Source organism: Rattus norvegicus, chromosome 10 (genome assembly GCF_021556685.1).
Source record: "Rattus norvegicus strain SHRSP/BbbUtx chromosome 10, alternate assembly SHRSP_T2T, whole genome shotgun sequence".
In the NCBI taxonomy this organism is placed as follows: Eukaryota; Metazoa; Chordata; class Mammalia; order Rodentia; family Muridae; genus Rattus; species Rattus norvegicus.
The window spans coordinates 52,786,657-52,809,209 of record NC_141543.1 but is presented as its reverse complement, the minus strand read 5'-3'; the positions used below and the strand labels follow the sequence as shown (position 1 = coordinate 52,809,209).

The window sequence follows — 22,553 nt, the reverse complement described above, 5'->3', positions numbered from 1 at the left end:
CTTGGGCTAGCTTTAGCCCTCTAAATAGCCACTCCTCGCCCCATCTCTGTGCCAAACCTAACATACTGTGATTAACAGACAAAAGCCTTTTGGAAATGATGACATCCACTAAGCCAAGAATGTTATCAGATAGCATCTGAATCCCTTAGGAGTGATCCCCCATCTTGCTCTAACTGCCTCCCTCATGTTTCCTTCACTGTGTTTTTAAAATATTTTAAGACTCTTTGTTTTGTTACTATGAAGCTCCACAAAACTGCTCCTCCTGGAACAAGGAACCTGGAGTAACCTAGCTCTGTGTTGCCTGGGCTATGATCACTCAAACTCAGTTCTAGACTAAACTATCTCTTACGCCCTTTGAAATGAGAGCTGTAGTGTTTTGTTTTTCTATCAACAACATGAATGGTGGCCTAACTGTAGCCTAAAGCTAGTTTCTTTACTTTCATACTTCATCCTCATTTAATTGTCTCTCAGGTCAGTTTTAGAAGTAACCCCATTATACACCACCTTCCCCAGAACTACCATGAATCAAAACCATCAGAAGTTGCCACTGCTGCTGCTGCTGGCCTCAGGCTGATGCAATACTATCTGACAGCAGCATTCAGATCCCCGCCTACCGGTGTGGGTTCTGAACTCAGGGTCTTGCACATAAGCACATAACCCTAAGGACACAGAATCCAGTTTTTAACTACTGCTCCTCTCTCAGCCTTGACACAGCTCACAGTAGTAGTATGTTCAATCTCACTCCTCTCTGGTCTCAGTACCTATGAAATAGGCTGTAAACTTTGACTGAGCTTTGGTAAAAATGGGAAGCTAAAATGTGAGGCACAATGACTGTGGTGGAAGGTTCTGGGAGGAAACCATCTTGGTGATGTAGTTTTCTTACTCAATCACTTTTTCCAAGGAGGCTTAAATTATCCCACTAAAGATATGGGAGGAAGGCTGCAGATCACCATGGTGACGACTGTATGAGCCCATGGAAGATGTTTGAGTCCCCTGATGGGATTAGTCCCTGACACAAGGGAGCTGAGAATGGTCTTACTCCTTTCTATTGTGCAAGGACACTGCCAAAGGTGTCACCTATTTAACAGGAACAGGCCTTTCTCATCACAGATCTGCCTTGATCTCTTACTTCCCAACCCGTAACTGTGAAAAGTAACTTCCTACTGTCTGTAAACCATCAGATCTGTGGTAATTTGTAGCAACCTGGAAGGGCTAAGACAGCTACTCAGGCAATTCAGATATGTGGGTAGCATGGAGAACCCCAGCCTAAAGTGTACTCTTGACAGTAATGCACCTCAAGATGTCAAGAGTCTGCATCCTGAAAAAGAAGCAGAGTATACAAGAATGACAGGAATACTAATGGCTGCAAGAAAAGACTATCACTTTCCCATGTAATCTAGCGGAAGCTAGCATTCAAGTCTGCAGAAGGGGTTGTGGAGTTTGTGAGTGACCTGATTACAGATGAAGCAGTGTAAACAGCATTTGCTTAGCAACTGTTTCCACACGTTGTGGGGCAGGAGAGAATAGCTTCCAAAGTCAAGTAGTCTTAGCGAACTTCACACTTGCTAACTTTGCCTTGACCTGGACCAAATTGCCAGAGTCCACCAGAGTCCAGGACATGGCAGAGTCCTAAGAACACACCCAAGGTGCATGTGAGACAACTCTGCCTTGTGCTGCTTAGGAGGTGACTAACAGAGGGCTCTGCAGAGATTTTGCGTGAATTCCACACAATCCAGGTCAAGGTCCCTTGGCGAAGGAAGGCAGAAGGAAAGAAAAACTGTCCTCAGCCCAGCTGGCTGCAACACTTGTAGCCATGAACCTCACAAATATAGAGCACTCCACAAAGGCATATTGTGGGCACCACAAAGACCTGATGCTTAATGCTACTTACTAGCTGTCAGGCAGGGACCCTGAGCCAGAGAACTGGTGTTTAAAGGCTTCCCTTCCCCACTGTCCATTTCAATCCAACACCTGGCTATATAGAAAGACAGCAAGGTAGAAAGTTGTTTGAAGTAAAAACCCATATGGTCTTCAAAGAGATTATGAATCATCTGAACTTTCAACAGTTGGTTTTGTCTTAATTCTGTGAGCATAAGTACAGAGAACTCCAGAGATCAATGTGAATTATTCTCTGGTCTAGCTAGAGAATAATTTGTGAAAGGTAGACACATGTGTGACTTATAATTCTAAACTTGCAACATTTAACATGAGCGAAAAATAGTCCTCAGACACATAAGTTGTGGGTTTCATCAGACAAAGAATTTTGAAAACTTAATTGAAGACATTTGCAAAACAAGTTTTCGTTAGCAGGAAATATTTTTCTCTTAACTGACTGGATATATATTGTGGATCTCCTCCCTGCCATCTAATTATAACACCACGCCACAAAGGGTCAGTTTCTTCTGAAAACTATAATTGTCTTTGAACTTGTCTTGTCTGTCCCTGGATCCACTTCTTCAATAGAGAAATTACAGCATCCAGCCGGAGACGACCGCGCTGGGCTCAGCCCCAGTGGAGGTTGACTGCTTTTTCTGGCTGTTTTCTTCCAGTTTCTACTACCATATTTTCTTGATACCAACCCCTGCCCCTTACACGGTCAGCATTCTCTTGCTTCTTTTGCCTTTCCATTTCCTCAGCAGCATGGCTGACAAGTGGAGGGACCCTGTCATGGAAATGGTTTCCATTTGTGGGACAGTTTATCCCTTAGACTAGGGCTTACTGAGGGTAAACAGAAATGCTAAAAGAATAAAAGCGGGCTAGAAGCAAGCATGTCCCCTGGGATCCTTTGTTATTTGCCATGAATATGACTGTATTTTAAGTTTTGTAACATAAAAGGAGAAATAAAAAAACCAAGATAAAGGTAATACTACTCTTGGATAAACTCTGATTTTAAACTACTGTATAGTTAATACAGCCAAGAGAATCTCAGCCCTGCTTCTCAGCTAACTGGGACTTAGCTATGCCATGGTTTCCTAGCTTCTTTGTTTCTTTGTCCTGGCTACTTTCAAAAGCTCAAGAATGGGAAGGTGCTATAACGTCAGAATCTCCTGAAGTTTTAGCAAAAAGGGGAAAAAGAGCTGAGGATAAAAATTTAAAAGGCATATCCATTTAGCATTAACTATGGGAAAATAAAGCTTCTCTATGTGTTCCTGGCTGGCCTGGAACTCAGAGATCAGGCTTCCTCTATCTCTACAATGTTGAGATTTGAGGCATGTGCCACATCTGGCCCACAAACAAATGATTCCTGGGCAGGATACAAAAAGCACTTAACCATTAGAGAAAAGATGCATCGATCTGGTTTAGTACAAATTAAGTGCCCTGGGCCCGCAAGAGATTGCTAAGCAGGTAAAAGCACTTGCTTTGATTCCTGAAGCCCATACAGAAGGGGAGAGAATCAACTCTACAGAGTTGTCCTCTGACCTCCACAGGTGGCATGCATGTGTCTACATACATGCATCCAAACATACACAAATTGAAAAAAATAAATACAATTCTTTTTTATTAAGAGGTTTTTTTTTTTTTTTTGGAGTGAAATTTCAAGCCACAGGAAATTTGTGATACATCTATCTAACAAAGAACTTATATAAAACCTATAAAAAACTTTAAAACTTAAAATTTAAGTTTTATTTTATCAAAATATGACTGCATGTTTGGCTGCATGTTTGAATGTGCATCAGCAGGTGTCAGATGTCCTGGAAGAGACGTTGATAGCGACGAATGCTTTAAACACGGAGCCATCTCTCTAGCCCATGGAGAGGATTTTTAAAAAACAATAAAGGAGAAAAGGTGGAAGTGATTTTAAAAATGGGCAGGAGATTGGCAAGCAGCTCAGTGGTAGAGAGTGGGCTTTACATGTAATAGGCTCTATGCTCCACCCTCAGGGCCAAAGAAATACAAAGTAAGGACGAAAGGCCTGATTAGATGCCTCTACAGAGAGATCGGAATGCTGGTGAGAACATACAGAGGCAGACCCCAGGAACTGATGGGGGGATGGATGGCCCATGGCGGCCTGGAGAGCTGCTTGGCACCATCTATCAGATTTCACTATGAGCATGCAGTAAGGCCCAGGGGTTCCATCCTAAGTTCAGATCCAGCAGGGACAAGAAAGTCAATAGCATAGGTAACTAATGACGACATGTAATGTTACTAAGTAGTAAGGAAAATAAGTTACAGCAGTGAAGGACGGGTCTTACTCACTTAATACTGTGTGAAATGCCAGATGAAAACATTATATGGCCTTCTGTTCCTCTTACCTAAAATCTGAGAAAAGGGACCACCACTCAAGCACTTTCCCAGAAAACCCGCAAGGAGAAGAAATGAGGCAGACAGGTATATTGGGGAGTGGCAATGGGCTCTGGCCGGAAAGTTACGACAGACTGGTGGGAACTGGACATGCTATTTCTGGATGGGGCTTTGACTGGGTTTTCATTTCATAATGATTAATGAGACTCTAATTCATGCACTTTTATCTTTGTGTATGTTATTTCATAATAAAAGGTTCAACCTATATCAGGTATCACTTCCTTGTCTGCTCTTCTCAGAAAGTAAACACCATCATAGACAAACAAAATTAAACTAAATGAAAACACTTAAAGCTAAAAAAAATGTTGGGAAATCTTTGGAAGTCTTTTTGCAAATTAGGAAGAGTCTCCCTCTTTGGGAAGAAGCTTTAGCAAAGCTCTGTCCAGGGAGGAATGAGGTAAAAGGGTTCTTTCCTATACCACATGTGATTACTTACAGACATAGTTTGTGGGATGGATTGCAGACTGGCCTTTTGTCCTTCTGTCCCCACACCCTGCCTCTCATCACCTACCTGGAGGTCTTTGCATAGTACAATACACAAATATCATACCCTCCATGGAAGTCACAGCCGAGAGAACAGAGATGATATTATATGCAAACTGGGCTACCATGCACATGCACGCACAGGACATGTCCTGGCACAGGACCACAAATGCCTAATTGGCAGCACTGCTTCTTACCGCATAACCTTCTGTCTTCTTCTGACACCATTTCAGGAGTGCATTACGCTTAGAGCCACCATACTCCCGGGCCAGGGCTGCCAGCGGATCTCTTCTTTCAACACTGACGATAAAGAACACACAGTTAAGGAGGATGCTGGTGGAGTGTTTGGTTTTTTTAGTTTTTTGTTTTGTTTTGTTTCTTTTAATACAAGGTCTCATATGCCCCAGGCTGGCCTTGAACTAACTCCCTCTACAGGCAAGGATGACTCTGAACTCCTGATCTCCCTAACTCTATATCCCAAGTGCAGAGATTACAGGTACGCACTACCACGTCTGGAAAGATGCTGACTTTTAAAACCCACAAGTATATAAGAAACTACTAGATAAGAAGAAGCCAAAGTATAGATTTATGGAAATAGTACTCTAGAGAAACAGCCAAATTAGTCACATTAAAATACACTATGTCTCATGTTATAAAAGAGAACTAAACTGTACTTGACAACAATAGATATGGGATTTTTTTTTTAATCTACCAAATGGCTGGAGAGGAGAGGGGGTTCAGCAGTTAAGAGACTGAATTGCTCTTGAAAGGGACACAGGTTTTGTTCCAGCACTACATGGCATTTTACTCATCTTGCTCTTTGTTCGGTGAAATACAACATCATTTGAGTATAATATGCCTACACATGGCTACACTTTACATGTAAAAGGTAAAGGAAAAGGCATAGCAAAACCTCAGCCTAGCTGTTACAGGAGCTGCTGGGAGTAGAGAGGAAGGGAAAATTAGTAAGATAAAATAAAATGACTCAGAGTCTTGGCTCAGTTTATGGACCATGGATTCCAGGTATAGAATGAGGCAAAGTTGAAATGACATCCTAAGGCGAGTGTTTAGGGGCCCACCGTTGGTCTCTCTTTTTTTTTTTTTTTTTTTTTTTGGTTCTTTTTTTCGGAGCTGAGGACCGAACCCAGGGCCTTGCGCTTCCTAGGTAAGCGCTCTACCACTGAGCTAAATCCCCAGCCCCGTTGGTCTCTCTTAATGACATTAATTTTTGTGCTAGTCAAAATTATTCAAATGTTAAGAAGAGATTCAAGATCACACAGTGCCTTCTAGTAGTTTTGTAGTGTACTCTATTTCATAACTGGGAAAGACTCATTGAAGGGCAAAAAACTACAATGGGATAGGCATCACCAATCCAATGCTAAGGTACATAGATATAATTGAGACACTGACCCAAGAATGCTCAAGGTAGCAAGGTGGCATTCTTATAATAATAAATAGAAAACCAACTACATGCCAACAAGCACATAAGTAAGTTGAGGTCTAGTCACACTCATGGATTATCCCATAGTAAGAAAACTTACAGCAATTATGTAGTGTTACAAACTCCCAGCTTACCACAGGTCCAAAGCAACAGGGCCCAGAGATCATAGGCTGCAACCTTCCAACCATGAGGCAAAGCAAACCTTCTCTTTGAATAGGTTAGTCATCTTAGTTAAATGATGGGAAGCTGACTAATAAAAGACTCCCCCTGCCCGTCCTTTCTTCCCCTTCCTGGCATGGAGACAGACTTTGTTCTCCCCTGTATCTGACTAGGCCCAGGAAAAGATGAACACAGCTATTTCAGCCTTCATTTACCAGCCAGATCAACAGAGGAAGAAACCCTGGGTCAGACACTCCAACCAGAGCAAGTGCTCAAAGGGTATTTTACCACCCTCCCAAAGCTCACCCAACTCCCTGACCCCGCCAGAAAGAGGCTGTTTAAGTTTTAACTAGTCGACCTTTTCTTTCAATCTCACACTTTGTACATGGTTCCCATGTTTCTGCACATTAACAACATTTTGTATATTTTTCTTGTTAATCTACTCCCAGCTTACTTTACAAGCTAAAATTATAAAGCCTTTAGAGGAAAACAACAAAAAAGTTTTATATGTGTGCATAGAGAGAAAATGTTTGCATGAAGACACATGTATACATAGCACGTATATGAAGAGTAGAGGTTGGTGTCAACTGTTCTCCATCTTATCCTTTGAGACAGGGTCCTTTACTGAACTCGGTGAGCTCTGTTGTGCCACACCCGCCTGCTCTCCACACTAGGGTTATAGACAAGACAAGGGGTGGGGATCCAAACTCAGGTCCTCATGCTCACACAGAAGATACTTTACCAGCAAAGCCAACTCTCTGGACCCTTAATAAAATATGTTTTTCAATAATTTTAACCAAGGAATGTAAACTAATGTAGAGGTTTTAAGGAAAATACTTGAAATATGCACTATAAACTTTCTTGTACAATTTGATGGCTGCCTTTCTGTGTATATGGACAATTTATAAAATTAAGCCCTATGGCAACACCTGGAATTATGTCATTCTTTATTATTAAACAATTAAAGGAAATGGTTTCTGGATAACTGGGAGGCTAACAAATTTACCATTAAAAATAGTTCAGTAAGTGGCTGGGAGATGGCTCAGTGAGTCAGAGCACCCGCTGTGAACGCAGAGGACTTGAGTTCAAAACCCCCACACCACCACGAAAGGCAGATATGGTTGATGCTGCCTGTGATGCCAGTGTAGGGAATGGAGACAGATGGCTTCTAGGGCTTACTAGCCACTCAGCCAGACTAGCCAAAGCAGCAAGCTGCAAGTTCAATAAGAAATTCTGTCTCAAAAAATAAGGTGGAGAGCAAGAGAAGAACATCCTATGTCACACAAATAATAATAATTAATAATAAAAAATAACAAGATATTTAATAATAGAGGTTGAAATTTTACTCTATTTTGAGACAGGGACTCATTATGTGTACCCAAGACTGGCCTTGAACTCCTTATCTTCCTACCTCAGCTTCTTAAGTGTCAGAATTGTAGGTGTAATTGACTATGCGTAGCTACAGGTCAATTCCTAATACAAAAGTTCCAGGGTTGGCAAGGTGGTCCATCGCTGGCTGCCAAGTCCAGTGAGCTGAATTTAAATATTGTTGATACTTATGTGGTGGAAGCTGTCCTCTGACTTTCATATGCACATTGTGGCACATGCTCCCACAAAGATAAATGTAATTTTAAAAAATCTACTCTTAATAACAGGAATGTAAAAAAGAATTTAAAATTGCTGACCTTTTATGAAGAAATGCATACTAGTTTGAGTTTATGGCATTGATTTGAGAGTAGCACTAATTCTGGTCCTTCTAATCTGTTTCTATTAGTTAATCCACAGATAGCAGGATGATATATATTTAGGATTTTATAAACCTACTGAAACATCTGACTTTACCTATTTGGAATCAAATATCAGTTATATTATTCCAAAGATACAGGATCTGAATGTATTCAGACTCATAAACCTTCCCATAAGACACACAGGGATGATCACAGTGTGATCCCTTATAAAGCTCTTATCCCTGAAGTAGACAGTTTTGTAGACTCATCTGAGTGAATTGTTACATGGAACATTAGGCAAGGCACTGGGAAAGATACTCATCTATAGAATGAAATTACACATCCAAATGAGTGGAAGACACTAAGTGGGATTTGAACTTAGATCTTCTTTCATGGGAGGTGGTCTTACCTACTGAACCATCTCATATTTACTATTTTTGATGGTAGATTCATTAGTCTTCCATTTATTATCCTCGAGTCGAGGGCGGATGGAGCTAACTTCAGACCCAGAAAAGCAGGATGCAGAGAGATAAGTGCTCCAGGGGCTCCTGAGAGGGCTGCAGTAGAACACCAGGGGCTTCATTCAGAAGACTAACAACATGGAAAAGAAGGGAAGGCTCCGGGGAGAAGGGAAACAGATGAAATAAGGTTGCTGGACGTTGACCAGGGGCATCGGCAGGGAGGAGGTAGCAGAAACTTGGGTATAAAGATGGGTTTTTGGCAACCGCCTTGCCAGCCTCACTGTTCATTCCCTCCTCTGCTGCATACTCCTAAAACCCCTTTAAACACTGATCTTAAAACGTCTCTCTAATCCTCTTTCTATGCCACTGTGTTCTCAATAATCTTGCTTAAATAGTAGGTCTGCTCTTAATCACTACTCAAAAACAAAAACACAATCCCACAGTCTTAGTGGTTCCCCACTGCTTTACCAAAATAAGTATGAAGCTCTTTTTTGGTAATGCAGACTGTTTGCAACAGAGTCCATCCTGCCTTTCCAGCTGTAAGTACCCAGCTGTCTACCTGGATTGGCTGGGAGCTGCTGTATGTTTGACAGGGCCTTGTAGAGGCCGCGAGCTGAGTTCCACCCACCATTCACAGCTGCTGGCAGAGATCCCATTCTTCTTTAGACTCCCTGACCCAACCAACAACCTCTCAAGTACTTTTGTTTAAACAAAAGATTGGTTGATTGATTTTATGGGTATATGTGTGTGCCTGAATGTATGCATGTATGTGTACCAAAGAAGTGCATGTGCTCCTGGAGGTCAGAAGAGGGTGGTGAATCCCCTGGAAATAAAGTTTCAGGCACTTGAGAGCCATCCGATAGGAGTGCTAGGAACTGAACCTGGGTCCAGCAACAAGTGCTTTTAACCAGAAGCCAACTCTCCAAACCACTTTGCTTAAACTTTAACTTTTAAAAACTTTATCGAGATGGAGAGATGGCTCAGTGGTTAAGAGCACTGACTGCTCTTCCAGAGGTCCTGAGTTCAAATCCCAGCAACCACATGGTGGCTCACAACCAACCGTAATGAGATCTGTTGCTTTCTTTGGTGTATCTGAAAACAGCTACATTGTATATAATAAATAAATCTTCTTTTGTTTTTTTTTGTTTTTTGTTTTTTTTTTCTTTTGTTTTTTTTTTTTAGGAGCTGGGGACTGAACCCAGGGCCTTGTGCTTGCTAGGCAAGCGCTCTACCACTGAGCCAAATCCCCAACCCCATAAATAAATCTTTAAAAAAAAAACAACTTTATCTTTATTGGGGTGTGTGTGTGTGTGTGTGTGTGTGTGTGTGTGTGTGTGTGTGTGTGTGTGTGTGTGTGTAGCATACGTGTGCCAATACAAGTGTGTGGAGGTCAGAGGACAACCTTGTGGAGTTGGTTCTCTCTTGTATGTGGGTTCTGGTGACTGAATTTAGGTCATCAGGCTTGTATGACAAGAACCTTTATTCACTGATACATCTCAGGGCTCCTGCCTCAGAAAGTCAGTCTTTCATTTGATTTTGCCCCAAACCACCATGTAGTGTCTTCTTATTAGACTTGTGAAGGTATGTTCTACATCTTAATTGCTGTCATTCAGAAGTAAGCTGACTGTGGATGAGACAGGAGGAGGAGATCAGTGTTCATCTCTTTTCTCATACATTCAGTACCTGAGCTTGCTTGGCTTCAGACCCCCAGTGGATGCACTCAGCAGTCTGGTGTTCCCAAAGCCCAGGGATGGGGGTCTGCTCAGGGACTCCAGTGAGGGACTCTTTCGGAGGTAAGGGTCTGACTTCCGGTCCTCGGTCCTTCCCTTCAGAAGATCTGTGTGAATAATAACATTGTCACCTACTACTAAAGCAGATAAATCTGGTTCTCGACTTTATTCTCAAGTACAAAGACATATCAACATAAGTATGTGCAAATACTCATACATATACACATGTACATTTTTTTCTTTCTGGAATAATAAAAACGAAATAGGGACATGGTATCTTCTATCACCCGGCAGGACTACCTACATTCTCTGCAAAATCTTGGGTCAGTGTGGATAGCTCAGTTGTTCAGAGTGCTTACTGATCAATCGTGAGGACCTGAGTTCAGATCTCAGCAAGCTGTGCATATCTGACACCCCAATTCCAACAGGAATGAAAACAGAGAACTTCTGGTCCTTGCTAGCACACAGCTTAGCCAAGAAAATGAGAACCTCAGAATGAGGGGGAGATGTTTCTTCAAAAAGGATTGGGTAGGAAATGAGAGGAACACTCTTTTTTGACCTCCTCTTATGTTCACAGATGTACACATCCAAACTCACATTCACATACATACATACATACATACATACATACATACATACATACATACATACATGAGTATATCTTTAAAAAAGGATTTATTTGAGCTGCAGAAATGGCCCAGTGTTATAAGCACTGGCTGGGTTCAATTCCTTGCAACCAGCTGATGGCTCACAACCATCTGGAACTCCAGTCCTAGGGGTTCCAACATACTCTTTTGGTCTCCACAGGCACCAGGCACATCAGTGGCTCACAAACAACATGCAGGCAAAACACCCAGATATGTAAGAGAAAAAGAAAAAGAAAGAAAAAGCCTAGTGCCAAAGCAGCCTTTTGTTCAAAAATGATTATTAATTTTCAGACAGTTATCAAAGTATTAAGTAAAGTATGGGCCTTCTAAGAACCTTGTGCAATTACCCCGTTAGGACATCTGCTCCTCTAGCCCAGTCTCTACCCAGTGTGTTTGCTTTATGCTGTAGGTATCACAGAGAAAAAGCTGGTAGGAAAATGTTTCATGTGACTGTCAGGTAGCATCTGACAAAAAGCTGGAATGCAAGAACAATAGCGCACATAAGAAAAAAGGAGTTTCAATCACAGACTTGTAATTCACTAAAAACTTAGCAAAAACCTTTTAAAAGCCTCCTTTCTGCTCCTTTCATTTTAGCATTAGTGAAAACAGGTACTAGAATGAGTTGAACTCTCCAGATTTCTCAAAGGATCATAAAAGCAAAAACAGGCAAAAAGTATTTAAGATTGGCTTATATAGAGTGGAAGCTGGAGCTGTGAGGCTCAGGTGATTAGTTGAACATCACAGGACAGCTGGGGCCACCTTCTGTCACCCACAGTGGCAGAAGAAAACAGTACCTCTTCAGCTAATAGCCATCAATTATGGGCATGATGTTGGGGGTGAGGCCAATTAGGTCTAAATAGCTGAGAAAAACAGTTCTACATCACTGAAGAGAACAACAAAAACAGGACATTAATCTGCAATTGGGATGACCTCAGTGTTGACAAGCAGTTGCTGGAAATGGCTGAAAGCAAACAGTTTTCACTATGCAGTCCTTTATTATAGTAAACAGAACCATCTCCCGGAGACAGGTGCCTAGGAGGGAAGAAAGGGGGAGCAGTCAAATGAGCTCCACAGCGATAATTGTAGTCTCAACTTTATTATTTATCTTGTCAATCAAAAGAATGGTTCTTTAGATAATTAGAAAATTTGGAAGTTGGTAGAACACCCTGAGAAAGACATAAAAATATGATCACCTACAGAGTACAGTAAAATAGTGAATTTTATGTTGTATAGCTTTTGCCACAAAATTAAATAATTCACCTAGCAGTGTACGAGCAAATAAGTTACTCCCTATTTCACACTGCACAATGGGTGTGTGCTATATTACACAATGATGCATAGACTTAAGCCAGACAGGTTTCCAGTCTTCTGTTTTGGCCTCCACCCTCCATTTCTGGGAAAGAGGTGCTCAGACTTGAATGCTTTTAGGTTGTAGCCATACTCATTTGCCAAGCCCTGGGTACCTAAGGATGTATTAAACCAACTCCGCCTATACTCTGTAAATGGAATAGCAAAGGCTGGATGGCAATGCATCTCCTTACATCACCATGTATGGAATCTTTAAAGATGGTTGAAAAGGCCTACTGCTCTCACACACAAAAGCCTTTCAAAACCTCTCTGTGGGACTAGAGAGATACCTTAGGTTAACAGCACTGGCTGAGTTTAGTTATCAGCACTTACATAGTGGCTTACAGCTGTTTATACCAGTTCTCTGGGGTCTGACACCCTCTTTTGGCCTCCCTGAGCACTGCATACATGTGGTGCCCACATAGATACTAAGGCACACACACACATGATTAGTAACGATAATAATAACAACAATAACAACATTAAGCTCAGGGGATACAACTTATCAGTGGGTGAAGGTGCCTGCTGCATACTAGAAACCATGTGACAGTAGCAAGAGAGAACCAACTCTACAGTGTTGACTTCTGACCTCTACGTACATACGGTAGTGCATGCGTATTTATACATACATTACACACATGTACAATGATAATAAACAAAGTCAACAACCCCACCCTTGTTGTCCTTCATGGTGTACCTGGTTGGTCATCCAAAATTACTGATGGAGATATAAAAATAGTATTATTAACATTCCTTTTGTACCTCCTGATACAGAGGCCATTCTACAACCTGTGAATCAAGGAGTGATTCTGACTTTCAATGTTTATTATACAAACATTTCAAAAGCTATAGCTGCCACAAATAATGATTGTTCCCATGAATCTGAGCAACATAAACGGACTGCTTTCTGTAAAGAAGCAGGACTTGAGCTGACACTAGGAACACAGTGATCCATGGGAGGGGGCAAAAACGTCAATATCAATGGGAGTTTGGAAGCAGTTGATGCCAGCCCTCAGTGGTGACTTTGAGGGGTCCCAGACATCAGTGGTGGGGATCACTGTAGGCGCAGAGATGGCAAAGGCACTAGACAGGCAAAGGAGCCCCAGAGGAAGACTGAACTGCTGCCATCTCAGGAGAAAACATTAGTGGGTAGTAAGTTGTTTCTTACGGAGGAACAAAGAAAGTCATTTCTTGAGGAAGAGTCTCTGCCTGGGGAAGGTGCTGTGAACACTGGGAGTGATAACAAAGGATTCAGAGTATGACATAAACATGGAGAAGCCATGCAAGAGAAGTGACTCTAATTTTGAAAGGAATGCTATGTGGGACAAAGTGCTTGGGAAAGTCAAGGTGAGGTGACATAGTAAATGCCACTGGTGTCTTATTTTAAGAATTGCCACCATTGTCCCAGCTTCAGCAAGCACTACCTGACCTAATTCAGTAGCTATCAACATCAAGGCAAGACCCTGTCTGAAAAAAGACGCTAAGTTGCTGAAGACTGAGATGATTATCGGTGATAATACATCATCATTAAGCAAGTTACGTGTATTTTTAGATGTAATGCTATCGTATACTTAAATTACAACACAGAGCAAGCATAGCTTTTTGTGTCTTACCTCTTTGTGGTATTTGGTTCCAGTCCCCTGCAGAAAACTAACATCTACTAGACCAAAGGTGCTGGTGTTCTTTCTGAGCATGTTAACAGGAAGGAAAGTGACTAACAGGAAGTATTTCTATAATGCCCCTGACATACCAGGCAGCATCCTCTGTGTTTTAAATGAATTAATTCAATCTTTCAAGTGATCCTTTGAAGTAGCTTCTTTTTTTCTTAAGATGAATTTTAAGTTAAGGGTATATGTGTGACTGTGAGTTTATGCACATGAATGCAGGCGCCCCTAGAGGCCAAAAGAGGCTGTTAGATCCCCTGGAGTTACAGGTGAGTCACCGAATGTGGGTGCTGGAAAGCAAAGTCAGGTCCTCTGCAAGAACGAAAGGTAAGTGCTCTTAACCACTGTGCTTGCTGCCTTTCAGTACCAGAAACGTTTCCATCTAAAGAGAAAGCACAGCACAAGGAAGCCAAAGCTGGGGGGAGAGGCGCTGCCAGGAGACTCAAGGCCCAGCAGGGCTTTGCTTCCTCTCTTTTTATTGGCTATACCTCTGTACCGTCAGCACCGTCAGCACCGTCAGCACCGTCAGCACCGTCAGCACCAGAGGCCCAGCAGGAATGAGGATGTGACTGGTGAGACCCCCCCCTAATTACAACTTCCACCTCACTGTCAGGATTTGAATTTGAAAAGAATACCGTGCAACAAAAGGAAAGGGTGGTACTCAGAGGCAGCAAGACCTAGAAATGGTGCACTTAAACCTGTGGAGTCAGTGGACTAACACAAAACCAGACAAGGGCTTTTGCATAACACAGTTACTTTTTTTTTTTGAAAAGATATGTCTTGAGATTCAGTTTATTAAAGACAATACAAATCCAGTCAAGTTGGCGTCTCTTTTGCATCCACACACACTGAGACGGGCAGCAAGCAGGAGCTACTCCTTCGAGCAGGAGCTGCACATTTGACTCTAAAGGGCACAATGTGTACCCCGAGGCTATGAAATCAGCAGAATAAATACCACCAATTAGTTTTCCAAGTTCATGCAACAAAAAGTGAACACCACTAAAACAGGCCAAAAGTAGGTGTGTTTTCCGCCATTTACCAGAGAGGGGAAGGTCCGGCAGATCCAAGCGCTGAGACATCCCTTTGCTGGCTGGCCTCATGCTGCTGTAAGTTGAATGTCTCTGTCAAAACCAAAGGGCACATCAGCTTTTGACATAAGAACAGCAGAGCACAAGCACACACTTCTGTGCCTGCACACAATTCTTAAGCACAGCAGAGCACCCTAGGGAGCTTTTAAAATAACTGAGTAGTTTAAACAGTAGTAATCCCAACTGGTTTAAATGGAACAAACAATGAGAGATAATCCCAGTTCACTTCTACCACATATTTCATTCTCCCACAGGCAATTGCTATTAATCTGGTTTATGACTATATCCTTTCTGGAATATTCCATATATCCTCAGAGATATATGTAAAACTGATTTTTAAGTAAAGTGGAACAGCATGCCTGATCTCAGCACTGGGAATGCTGGATGCCCTGGATCTCTGGAGCAGGAGAATAATGGGGTGGTGGGGAGGGGTGCAGAAAGGGGGGGATTTGCTGGCCAGCCATCTAGCCAGTTGGTCAGTTCCAGGATGATTGGAAGACCCTGTCTCGAAAAATAAGAAGGAAAGCTATGAGGAAGACACTTGGCGTTGACCTCTGGCTCCACATATATATGAACAAATATGTACATCTAGACAAACATGTATACACCACACATGTACATCTCTCTCTCTCTCTCTCTCTCTCTCTCACACACACACATACACATACATACACACACACACACACACACGCACACACACACACACGCACACACAAAACCACCTTTTGGTTTGTAATGATTAATGGATACATGCAAAGGTGCAAATTTCATGATATACATCACATAAACTACCCACCTTGTCTATATAAACACAAATGTTAACACACTATTATACTTATTTGGTGCCATTTGGCTTTGTTTGTTGGACACATCTTGGAGTTAATTCTATGTTGGTGGCCTGGAGCTGCACTAGATTCTGCCCGGCTATATCCGCCACCCTGACAGGGTCACATGAGAGCTGCAGCATGAGTGGCCATATGACCCAGAGGGTCTTCTGTCGCCTGCCTGTTATCAACTGCCATGTGCCTCTGGGCCACGCGGTTCTCTGCACTTTAGCTGCTTTAGCTGGAAAATGATGTGATGCTGATGGTGCTATGGAGATTTCTTGGAGGGTTTTGATTTTCAGAATAATCCATGCAGATCACAGCCCATGGAGAGCATCCCGTGGCTTAGCTACTATTGTTTCCACAGTTCATCAGATCCACCCTCTATGAACAGCAGTACTGAACTTATACTGGTGTTATGAACTGTTTATACACAAGGTGTAAGAGAATTCTTTATTTTAGGGGTCCCTTTCTACATTGACATTAAACATGAGATGTATGGTTCCCAGTGATCCTCATAAGTAAAACTGTTGATGAATATAATTTTCAAAAAATGTTTCAAAATGTTGTTTTTGAAGTCAGTATGTAAAGAATTCCTAACAATTTAGTCTTATGAGAAAACATCTAAAATTTCACCACTAAGTATGATTACTGGCAATAAATCAGATTAAAGACCTTCCCAGAGAGGGAATGAGATACGGTCCAATGGTTAAGAGCACTGGCTACTCTTCTAAAGGAACCAGATCCACTTCCTAGCACCCACGTGGCAGCTTGCCACTACCCGGAACTCTAGTTCCAGAGGATCTGATAACCTTTTCTGGCCTCCAAAGGCAGTAGGCATGCCCACAGCACAAATATATACATGCAGGCATAACATCCATTCACATAAGTTTTTTTTAAAAAATATGAGAGAGAGAGAGAGAGAGAGAGAGAGAGAGAGAATATAAATACACATGAATATTGGTATCCATATGTCATAATTAGAAAAACATAGCTTACATAATTGACTGTGCTGGCTAGTTTTATGTCAACTTGACATGAGCTAGAGTCATTTAGGAAGAGGGTACCTCAGCTGAGATAATGCCACCACCAGGTCAGCCTGTGGGCAAGCCTGTAGAGCAGTTTCTTGATTAATGATTGCTGTGGGAGGGTCCACCCATGGAGGGATGCCACTCCTGGGTTGGTGGTCCTGGATGGTATAAGAAAGCAAGCTGAGCAAACCATGGGGAGCAAGCCAGTAAGCTGCATTTCCCCATGGTGTCTGTAAGTTTCCTGCCTTGTCCTGAGTTTCCTCAGTTATGACTACAACCTGTAAGACAAAATAAAATAAACCTTTTCCTTCCCAAGTTACTTTAGTCAATATTACAGCAATAGAAACCCTAATTAAGACACTGACATAAAGAAAAAGCATGGTGATCACAAGACAATATAGCATGTGGAGAACCACAGAGCTGGTGCTCTCCTTCCACCATGGGTTCTAGCAATCAAGCTTTGTCAGGCTTGCACAGCTAGTGTCTTTACCTCCTAAGCAATCTTACTGGGGTTCTCTTTTTTATTTATGCTGAAGACTTGAACCCATGGCCTTGTCTACAACAGGCAAGCACTCTACTAAAGAACTATACTCATAGCTCCTGAAGTTTTTCTCTTGGTTTAAAAGAAGAGTAACCAGGACTTATGTAACCCCAGATACTTAGAAGGCTGAGGCAGAAGGATTAAAAATTCAAGTCTTACCTGGGGCCAGGGAAACTTAGCAAGACTCTATCTTAAAAATCAGGACAAGCTTCAGACATAGCTCAATGGTCAGGACAAGAGCTTCAGATGTAGCTCAGTGGTAGATAGTTTGCCTAGCACATTTGTTCAATTGCCAGTGTCACAAAGGTATTTCTCAAATACATTTGGCTGTTACCTCTGAGACTAGAATATATTTTTCTTCCTTTGCTACTATGGTGAGTTCCTCACTCTTCTCAACAATTAAAACCTTGCATTTTTCATATACTGCTCAATTAGGTTTGAAAAAATTTTGTTCAAGAATTTTACATGGAGGTTCGTGAGAGACTGACATTTTAATTGCCCTGTCTTTTACTGTTCTTAACTGAAATAATAAAACTACTCTGGCTCATGAGTTGAAAAGTTTATTCCTATTTTCCAGCCTTTGCTTGAATTCATGATGAATGTTGATATTATTTCCTTCTTTAAGTGTTTCAGATTTTATTATTAAACATTCTGGGTCTAGTGTTTTCTTTGTAGCAATAAGTCAAACTCTAAACTATTAAAATAAACAAACTTTTATGATTTTCTAAGAATTTTTAAAGCTATCATCACCACAGTAATAATTTATAATAATTATATTATTATTATTATTATTATTATTATTATTTGAGATTAAAAAAGATTGACTTGTGAGGTCAAAGGAATCCCTGAAAGCAATTTTTCTCCTTTAATTTCTCTGTCTTCCATCACTTATGGGGAAGCTGTGGTTTTGTCCTGGCTCCTTAGACACCAGAGGTCCTGCCCTGAGTGTCCCACAGGGCTTCTTTTGTCTCTAGTGGTTTTACCTGATATACCCAGGTGTAGCTTTCTTTGTACATGGCTGGCTTGGGTTCATTACCATTCTTGCCTGTGGCTGGGCATCTTTTATAAGCTCTGGAAACCTCTGGCTATTATCTCTTCACTATCTCTCCCCTTCGAGATCTAACTCCATCCCTTTTAGGAACTCCACAGCAGATCCTTCTATTCTTCCCGTCCCTTCCCCCTCCCCCCCCCCAGGCTGGGGACCGAACCCAGCGCTTCCTAGGCAAGCGCTCTACCACTGAGCTAAATCCCCAACCCCGCCGTCCCTTCTTATTATCTGTACTTCAGCTTAAATATTTCTACTCCTTGTAGTCAATCTCTCAAATGTCCCTAGTAAATGTTTAATTTATAGCTTAATTTATACATTTGAGTCTTTAAGTCATGTGATTTTGGTTGTTTTAGTTTTTGTTTTTTAGTGTTTGTTTGTTTTTGAGACAGAGTTTCTCTGTATAGCCGTGGCTGTCCTGGAACTTGCTCTGCAAACCAGCTTGGCCTTGAATTTAGAGATCTACCTCCCTCTGTCTTCCAAGTGCTGGGATTAAAGGTGTGAACAACCAGGTCCAGCCTCAGTCATGTAATATTTAATGGGTTCTTTTTTATAGTTGTTGTTTGTGCTGATACTCATTTTCTTGACTGCATTTATCACTGTTCTTTTAGAATCCGCATCCAATAGAATCAATATATAGATCTGCTATGCCTGTTTCTGGTTTTTAATTGTGGTGAGTTTTAGTCTTTCAGTGTCATCTACCCTATGTGCCTAGAATTCTATGAACTGAATAAAGAACTCTGTATTTGAAAACAATTAGTTATGCCAGGAGGTTGTGGCACAGAACTAAGGAGGTTGAGGCAGGCACATTTCTGAGTTCAAGGCCAGGCTGGTCTACAAATCAAGTTCTAGGACAGCCAGGGCTACACAGAGAAACCCTGTCTTGAAGATAGAAAAGAAGGCAGGCAGGCGAGGCAGGCAGCTGTAAGGTAAGGCTCCCCTATGAGGTACCCTCCTCAAAAGATTTATTTCTGCTTCTAGGAGCCAGCGAAGGTGGGAAAGGAACACTTAGATCCAAACTCGTTTCTGTGGGTTTAAACTCAACGCAGAAGCCAGACATGGTATGGATGCTTTCATGTTATGGATGTTTTCGCTTTCATTCCTCGGGAGGCAGAGTAGGCAGATGGCTGTGAACTCAAGGATAGGGTGGTCTACACAGGAAGTCCCACATCAGCCTGGGATACACAGTGAAACACTGTCAAAAGAACACCCTTCAGCAAAGTAAAACACATCTATGATACTAAGGAAGAATGTTTTCATAAGCTAATAGGAAGATATTTAAACCAAGATACAAATAAAATTCTTTAAAGTTGTGAAAGAAAACATAGAACAATGCTCTCTTCAGTGAAAACATCTCAGGAAAAACAAAAATTACCTCTTCATTAAAAGGTAATTATGATGTTATAAGATAAAACCATAGCTTTAAAAGAAAGACAGATATCCTACATTTTTAAACATTTTTTTCTTAAAAATTTAAAGTTACATGTATGTGTGTGGGTATGTGCATGAGTACAGGAGCCTGTTGAAGAAGCCAGGCACATTAGACTTCTGGAGCTGGGGTTCTAGACAGTTGGGAGGCTCCATGTGAGTGCTGGAAACTAAACCTGAGTCCTCTGTAAGAGCAGTAAGTCCACTTGACTACTGAGCCATCTCTCCAGTCCCTAACAGAAGCATTCTGTATAAAAACAAAGGTTAAGGAGAATACATCAAAAGCGGTCAGTGCAAAGGTAAGGACATAGATGGACGACGTAAAGCAACACCACAGAGTCACATATGGACAAGAGGACAACACCAGAGTCACATATGGAGAAGAGGACAACACCAGAGTCACATATGACAAGTGGACAACACCACAGAGTCAATATGGAGAAGGGGACAACACCAGAGTCACATATGACAAGTGGACAACACCACAGAGTCAATATGGAGAAGGGGACAACACCAGAGTCACATATGACAAGTGGACAACACCACAGAGTCACATATGGAAAAGGGGACAACACCAGAGTCACATATGACAAGTGGACAACACCACAGAGTCAATATGGAGAAGGGGACAACACCAGAGTCACATATGACAAGTGGACAACACCACAGAGTCAATATGGAGAAGGGGACAACACCAGAGTCACATATGACAAGTGGACAACACCACAGAGTCAATATGGAGAAGGGGACAACACCAGAGTCACATATGACAAGTGGACAACACCACAGAGTCAATATGGAGAAGGGGGCAACACCAGAGTCACATATGACAAGTGGACAACACCACAGAGTCACATATGGAAAAGGGGACAACACCAGAGTCACATATGACAAGTGGACAACCCCACAGAGTCAATATGGAGAAGGGGACAACACCAGAGTCACATATGACAAGTGGACAACACCACAGAGTCAATATGGAGAAGGGGACAACACCAGAGTCACATATGACAAGTGGACAACACCACAGAGTCAATATGGAGAAGGGGACAACACCAGAGTCACATATGACAAGTGGACAACACCACAGAGTCAATATGGAGAAGGGGGCAACACCAGAGTCACATATGACAAGTGGACAACACCACAGAGTCACATATGGAGAAGGGGACAACACCAGAGTCACATATGACAAGTGGACAACACCAGAGTCACATAAAGAGGACAATACCACAGAGTCACATATGGACAAGAGGACAACCCACAAAAGTGAAACCCAGTCTCGCCTCACTTACTAAAGTCCTTGACACTAGGACGAATGTGAGAACTCTTGGGAAACAGCACTTTCTATGTGAACAAAGACTACATGGAAGGGTAATGCATCTATCAAGTGTTTCAATGTGTGAGGGCAGAGCCACCCCTCCCCCTTCTTTACTAATACACTTCCCTTCTCTAGGAACCAATTTTTAGAGTTCTAAGGACTTGCTCCCTCGACTCCACTGAAGTCCCTTTGCTCACAACTGTAAAGACTTAGAAAGCTAAAGGGTATCCTTCTAACTTCCTTAAAGCTTGGTTCACCATGTCACTTGGCTTCTGCCTCACAGACCCATTCCCAAAATTCTGGAAGGTGCCAGGAAGGTACAGCTGCCCTTCTGCTGTTTCTGACAGCCGTGGAGGCTCGTGCTTTCCTGCTGCAGAGGCTCTGGGGTCTGCCCCACAGCTCTATGGGTAGGATGAGGGTTGTGCTTTCCTGTTGTAGGTGCACATGCTATGGTGCAGTCCTGAAGTGGATCTTAGGTGTTGATGGAGGCCATGGCTCTAGACAAGCACTTAGTGGACGATGTTCTGAATCAAGAAAGCAGAGTGTATTTAATGGCCAAAGTGGGACATTAGGAAGCCTTTCCCATGAGCTCACCAAGGCTTTAGTCACCTCTTCTAGCCCTTGAAGTACCAACGCCTCTGAACTAAATTCCTTTCTGCTAACTAAAGCAATTTCCAACATTTTGAAATAAATCCTGATGTGCTCTCATACAGAAATAGTTCCTCAAGAGGTCAGAAGTTTGCACAAGGTCCTTCACTGTATTCTTTTATACTAAGTGAAGTCCACAATGCCCGAAACAGCCATTAAGAGTGACTAAGTAACTGCATACGATGCAGATGTGGCCTTTAGAAAAGAATGACGATTTCACCACAGATTAACATTTGAAGCTCCTTTGATATATTCCTTCACTTGATAGAAATTCACTGAGCTCTACTGTGATGTGATTACTGTCGCCCACTGCTCTAGCCACTTTACCTAGTTGTGAGCAAAGAACCAAACATCTCTGTTGTTACAGGTCTTAAATTCCAATGTTAAGGTGAGATGAGTACTGGAGAGACATATACCCCGATTTCTAAGTCCTGCTGCTCCGCAGGCACACACTCTTGTGAGTAAAGAACGCCCAGGAGGTTACACCAAGAGCTGCCTCTGGGTTCTTCTGTACCTGCATCGGAGAGACAGCAGCTGCCGGAGCAGTCCTCACTGGGATTCCACTCAGGGGGCTTCTGGGAGTCTTGTGGACAGAAATACTCTGTCCAGTTCCACCTGCCAAGAAGAGAGTGCACCATAAATACCTAAATACATTTCAAAACTACA

The 22,553-nt window shown here is 42.1% G+C and overlaps 1 protein-coding gene across 5 annotated transcripts in view; it reads right to left on the bottom strand.

Moving 5' to 3' along the window:
• Specc1 (sperm antigen with calponin homology and coiled-coil domains 1) overlaps positions 1 to 22,553 on the bottom strand; it is a 274,496-nt gene that overhangs the window by 51,889 nt on the left and 200,054 nt on the right. For all 5 annotated transcript variants that reach the window (XM_087571814.1, NM_001428980.1, XM_087571812.1 and 2 more), the window contains 4 exon segments: positions 22,402 to 22,502; positions 15,001 to 15,082; positions 10,257 to 10,410; positions 4,983 to 5,085 (listed from right to left, as the gene is read on the bottom strand). In XM_087571814.1, the coding sequence (XP_087427940.1) occupies positions 4,983 to 5,085; positions 10,257 to 10,410; positions 15,001 to 15,082; positions 22,402 to 22,502 (440 nt within the window).